Source organism: Clarias gariepinus, chromosome 2 (assembly GCF_024256425.1).
Source record: "Clarias gariepinus isolate MV-2021 ecotype Netherlands chromosome 2, CGAR_prim_01v2, whole genome shotgun sequence".
NCBI classification, from domain to species: domain Eukaryota; kingdom Metazoa; phylum Chordata; class Actinopteri; order Siluriformes; family Clariidae; genus Clarias; species Clarias gariepinus.
In genome coordinates, this window is record NC_071101.1 from 16,489,795 (window position 1) to 16,496,471 (window position 6,677).

Sequence of the window (6,677 nt, forward strand, 5' to 3'; positions counted from 1 at the left end):
ATGTATGTTTGTATGTATGTATGTATGTATGTATGTATGACTTCTCTCTTGTCCTTAAACAGCTGTTAGGATGGTGTTAGATGGATGCTGATAGATGGTGTTTAAGAACAAGAAAGCATGTAGCCACCTGGGCTATTGAAACAGTACAATTACTATTTCAGTGCGTGGCATTTTGTTGCTGTTATTTACGCTCTTATGTATTTAAACGTTTCATTGTTTGGTATTTTATTTATGATTTAGTTATGTGAAAAGTATTTTTTGGTATTTTGCTGTGGACCCACAATCATGTCCAACGTAAGGAAAACAACTGGTGAACGACTGGAAAACTTAATTATACTTAACTTTTACGTAACTATAACTTAAATATTAAATAATACAGAACTACTGTATATTGTCCTGCGTGAAGAAATTCTTGCTGCACTGAACGTTACATTCGCGAGAGGTCAGCATGTAACTATAAAAAGGTTCAAGACGTATCAATAATATGGGTGTTGTGCCCACCCACTCAGTGATCACGGATATGTGCTTAATATCAGATAGAACAAAATGAGAACGCGCCACGCATTTATTTCATCGTGATTGTTTTTATATGGACGTGTTGTAACCGCTCAAAATGGAAGAAAGGAGAGGCGCTTTGTGGCGAAAGCTACATGTAAGGCTCGCCTTCGTGGCTATATCGTTGTTGTTTGGAAGAGCGGTTTGGGCACAGATACGGTATTCTATTTCCGAAGAGCAAAAAGACGGTACTGTCGTTGGAAATATTGCGAAGGATTTAGGAATTGATGCAAAAAGCTTAATAGAGAGAGGATTCCGCGTCGTGTCGTCCTCCGGGGATTCACTGTTCAAGGTAAATCAAAATGACGGAGCGATGTATATTAATGGGAACTTGGACAGAGAGACGGTGTGTGAGAAAAGCACACTGTGCACGATCAGTATCAAAATCGCCTTGGAAAATCCACTGGAGATTCATTATGTGTCTGTGGAGATTCTGGATGTGAATGATCATGCTCCAGTTTTCAATGAAAAAGAAACGCTCTTAGAGATATGGGAGTCAACCTTACCCGGAACACGTTTTCAGCTTCAGCCAGCCCACGACCATGACAGCGGATCAAATTCTATTCAAACGTATAAACTCAGCCAGAATGATCATTTTCGACTTGAAGTTAAAGATCGTGGTGAAAGTGGTAAAATTCCCATAGTGGTCTTACAGAGGCCCATAGACAGAGAGGTCATACAAAGCATGAAAATATTATTAACTGCTGTCGACGGTGGAAGACCCTCCAAATCTGGAACAATGGACATAACTGTTCGTGTACTGGATGTAAATGATAACATGCCCGTTTTTAACAAGGACGTTTATTCTGTGCAGCTAAATGAAAACGTACCTATAGGTACCACTGTAATACGAGTAAATGCCACAGATTTAGATGACGGCGCAAATGGAGAAGTTGTTTATGCATTTTCTAATAGTGTTCACAGTAAATTGCGCAAAATATTTGATATAGATTCGATCACCGGAGAAATTTTGGTCAAAGGACATATTGATTTTGAAGCAACGAGTGGTTATGAAATCGATATAACAGCATCAGACAAAGGTACTGTACCGCTGACAACAGATAAGAGTGTCATCATAAAAATAGTCGATGTCAATGACAATGCGCCAGAAATAGAGTTAACATCACTTTTAAGCTCTGTTTCAGAAGATTCCAGAGCGGGCACTACAGTTGCTTTGATAAGTGTAACTGATTTAGACTCTGGAATTAATGGGAAAGTTTTTTGTTCAGTTCCTGAAAATATACCATTTAAATTAATGCCGACCTCACAGGACAATATTTATTCATTAGTTACTACATCATCCATTGACAGAGAGAAGCAGGACGAATATGACATTACATTAATTGCCAAAGATGCAGGGGAACCACCATTATCATCACTGAAAAGTTTAACTATATTGGTATCAGATATAAACGATAACAATCCAGAGTTTTCTCTGTCACCTTACATATTTTACATTATGGAAAATAATATTCCAGGCATGTCGTTATTCTGTGTTTCGGCCTCTGACAAAGACACACATGAAAACGCAATAATCGCATATGAAATAGTAAAAGAACGGGGCGAAGATAAACAAATGTTTGTGAATATAAATGCTGAAAATGGGTGTATTTACTCATTAAAATCTTTCGACTTTGAAAGTGTAAAAACTTTTCAATTCCACGTGCTTGCTAAAGATTCGGGAACTCCGCCACTAAGCAGCAACGTCACAGTAAACGTGTTCATTTTGGATCAGAACGACAACGTTCCAGTAATCTTATATCCAGTCAACGCTAATGGTTCTGCTGAAGGTGTGGTTGAGATTTTCAGCAATGTGAATCCAGGACATTTGGTGACAAAAGTGAGAGCTTATGACGCAGATGTAGGATACAATGGCTGGTTATTATTTTCACTGCAGGAAGTGAGTGACCACAGTCTGTTTGGATTAGACCGTTACACAGGACAGATCAGGACTTTTCGCTCATTTACAGAAACCGATGAGGCTGAACACAAACTGGTCATACTTGTCAAAGACAATGGAAATGTTTCACTTTCAGCAACAGCGACTGTGATCATTAAACTTGTAGAGCCCAAAGAAGCTTTTGCGGGTTCTGATTTAAAAAAAGCAGTATCTAACAAAGAAGAAAATAGCGTTACATTTTATTTGATAATTACCTTGGGATCAGTTTCATTTCTTTTTTTCATTAGTATTCTCGTGCTGATCGTAATGCAGTGCTCCAAATCTACAGACTATTCCTCCAAATATTTACAAGATTCCAATTTCGACGGGACACTGTGTCACAGCATCCAATACAGATCTGGAGATAAACGCTACATGTTAGTTGGACCCAGAACGAGTATCGGTTCTACTCTAGTTCCAGGGAGTAATGCGAATACTCTAGTGATACAAGATCACAGAAGAAAAGCTTCTGGTGAGGTAAGATATAAAATTACGTTTTTGAATTAATTTTCAATAATTATAAACTGATACATTAGGCCCTACTGGTCATTCTTGGAACACTTTCTCAGGTTACTGCTACTATTACGAATATTCGGAGCTTTCCAGTTTTTCCCTATTTATTCACGTTAAAGAATATTCTGCTGAGTTTCAAATCCCATTCATTTAGAGATGTTTAGACTACTATTTGTTTTGTGACACTCAGGACGTTTCATTTTCTAAATTACACTCTAAACCAAATTTCTCACTCTCTCAAAACTCCATGCACACAGAAACGGGGATCGAACCCGTACCCACGAGGTGCAAGGCGACCGTGCTTAAATGACAGGCTTTCTATTTTTATTTAAATAGCTCCCAAAAGCAGTTTAAGTGATTTCTTTTTAAGTTGCATGTTTTAAAAATGGAACAAATTGGTTTAATCGCTTTTCTGCACTGAGCTATCGCACGGTGTCAGTGTAATCTAAATGGAAGCACTTCATGGCTTGGGTCTCTTCCTGGTTATTTGGACCGCCTCATCTGTTGGTAATATTTTTTAGTAGCCTATGCCGCACCTCGTGGTGCACGAGGAAGATTTTTTATGCTTTCCATAACTGAGTACTGCCTTGGTTCAGCCAGATTGACATAAGAACGGCAAAATGGGTGCACATTCCGTGGATTGTTTTTGTTAACGTGTGCAGAAACTGCAATAATTTTCTTCCAAAATGGAACAAAGGGACTCTGCATCATGGCGACTGAAGCTTGCACTTCTTACGCTGTCGCTGCTGTTTTGGAGAGTAGCACTGACGCAGATAAGATATTCCGTGCTAGAAGAACAGAAAGACGGCACCTTGATTGGAAATATCGCAAAGGATTTGGGCCTTGATCGCAGAATTTTAAAGGAGCGAGGTTTTCGTGTTGTATCAACTACAGGGGAGTCTCTATTTACCCTGAATCAGAATGATGGCATCTTGTATACTACCGGAAAAATAGACAGGGAGGAAATATGCGAGAGAAGTAGCTCATGCTTAATTAACTTAAAAATCGCGCTTGAACATCCTATAGAGATTCATAACGTAGAGGTTGAAGTTGTGGACATAAACGACCATGCTCCGATGTTTCCTGAGAGAGCTCAGCGTTTGGAAATCTCAGAAAACGCCGTGTCGGGTTCACGATTTCAGATTCAAGCGGCACGCGATCCGGATAGCGGGATTAATTCTGTGCAGATGTATAAAATCAGTCATAATGAACATTTTCGGATCGACGTTAAAGACAGAGGCTCGGACCGAAAGATGCCCTTTTTAATTTTACAAAAATTGTTAGATAGGGAAACTAGTCTTAGTCATAAGGTTCTGCTCACAGCGGTGGACGGCGGAAAGCCACCAAAATCGGGGACTATGGAGATTACTATTGATGTGCTAGATATAAATGACAACATTCCAGTTTTTACAAAAGACTCGTATTCCGTGAAGATTAGTGAAAACGTCCCCATAGGTACCACGATAGCGCAGGTAAATGCCACTGACCGAGATGATGGCGTGAATGGTGAAGTGTTTTTCACCTTTGGCCACGATGTAGACAGTGACTTGCGCCAACTTTTTGATCTGGATCCAGTCACAGGCGAAATAATTGTAAAAGGTCAAATCGATTTTGAGCAAAAAGACCATTATGAAATTGACATTCAAGCATCAGACAAAGCTCTAGCACCACTAACAGCGGACAAAAGCATTTTAATACAAATTATTGATGTAAATGATAATGCACCTGAAATTGAAGTGACATCATTTTTAAACACAGTTCCAGAGGATTCTAAGTTGGGGACTACGGTAGCATTAATTAGTGTAAGTGATTTAGATTCTGGATTAAATAGAAAAGTGTCCTGCTCTATACTTGAAGAAATACCTTTCAGGTTAATGCAGACCTCACAGCATAACATCTATTCATTGACAACTGCAGCTTTACTTGACAGAGAGAAAATATCACAGTATGACATTACATTAGTGGCCCAAGATGCAGGTCAGCCAGCATTGTCATCTTTTAGATCTATCACTGTCCAAATATCTGATGTAAATGACAATAGCCCCAAGTTTTCACTTAACCCACACAACTTCTACATAACTGAAAATAATGTCCCAGGCACAACCATGTTTTCTGTATCAGCCAGTGATTGTGATTTAGATGAAAATGCCATGATTACCTATCAGATTCTGAGGGATATTAGTGAGCAAAACAAGTATACATCCTTTGTAAACATAAATTCAGAAAATGGACAAGTATATGCACTGAAAAGCTTTGACTTTGAAACAGTTAAAGCATTCCACTTCCAAGTCCTTGCTACCGATTCAGGAAACCCATCTTTAAGCAGTAATGGGACAGTGAATGTGTTCATTCTAGATCAGAATGACAACGTTCCAGTGATCTTATATCCAGTTAGTGCTAATGGTTCTGCTGATGGTGTGGAGGAGGTTCCTCGCAATGTAAATCCAGGACATTTGGTGACAAAAGTGAGGGCCTATGATGCAGATATAGGATATAATGGCTGGTTATTATTTTCACTGCAGGAAGTGAGTGATCACAGTCTCTTTGGTTTGGACCGCTATACTGGACAAATAAGGACCCTTCGCTCATTCACAGAAACAGATGAAGCTGAACATAAACTGGTCATACTGGTCAAAGACAATGGAAATGTTTCACTTTCAGCAACAGCAACAGTGACTGTCAAACTTGTAGAGCCCAAAGAACCTACTGCAATTTCTAATGTCAAAAATGCAGTAAAAGATGAGGGGGAAAATAATATTAGATTTTATTTAATTATAACCCTGGGTTCAGTTTCAATTCTTTTTATCATTAGTATCATCATTTTAATAGCAATGCAGTGCTCAAAATCTACAGACTATTCTTCCAAGCATTTACAAGATACCGCTTATGATGGGACGCTGTGTCACAGCATCCAGTACAGATCTGGAGATAAACGGTACACATTAGTTGGTTCCAGAATGAGTATTGGATCTACTATAGTTCCGAGCAGTAACAGAAATACTTTACTGGTACCAGATCACAGGAGGAGACCATCTAGGGAGGTAAGGTTTTGCTCAAAGTAGACATGGTGTGGATGTTTGTATTTAGCATGACTATAGAATATGAATTCTGGTTATGCCTTATTTTATTGAAAGATAACGACAGTTGTGTAAAATCTAAAATTTGTTTTTAATCATGTGTTATGGTCAGTATCTAATGCAGTAGTTCGTTAGTGTACAGTTTTAATCATATTCCATATGTGGAATTCTTTTTTTCACACTATTAAATGGATTAAAGCACACTAGCTTTCACTCTCTTTGTCTTGCTGTTTCCATTAAGCCAGTAGGAATACTGCATGTACTGTATATTAGATTACTGTATGTGAAACATTTCAGATAAGGTATTATCTACTTGTATTATGCCTGTGAACTCATTCTCTTTGTTTTATCATAATTTCTTTCTTTTATTCTTGGTGTTCCATTTATCAAGTCTTTTTATTCTTGATCTGCTCTTTATTTCCTAATATTTGACAAAAAGATAGAGACTTACTCAGATACAATACATGAGCTACATAGTATTAGCAATGCTTCTGATTTTGTAAATGATTGTAAAGTATGCCTGTGTTTAATTCTCATGCCAGCTTCCAAGTAATTATGTATTTAGTTCATAATTTTTTTCCCTGTTTAAAACA

At 38.2% G+C, this 6,677-nt stretch overlaps 1 protein-coding gene and 1 pseudogene across 1 annotated transcript; both read left to right on the top strand.

Annotated features, from left to right (window-relative positions):
* Window positions 1-589: 589 nt before the first annotated feature.
* LOC128540168 (protocadherin alpha-7-like) lies at window positions 590-3,001 on the top strand (annotated as a pseudogene).
* A 543-nt stretch (window positions 3,002-3,544) lies between these two features.
* On the top strand, window positions 3,545-6,069 carry LOC128540184 (protocadherin alpha-8). The gene has a single exon (XM_053510707.1). It carries the CDS (start codon window positions 3,694-3,696, stop codon window positions 6,067-6,069), a length of 2,376 nt encoding a protein of 791 aa, XP_053366682.1. The 5' UTR covers window positions 3,545-3,693.
* Window positions 6,070-6,677: the final 608 nt, after the last annotated feature.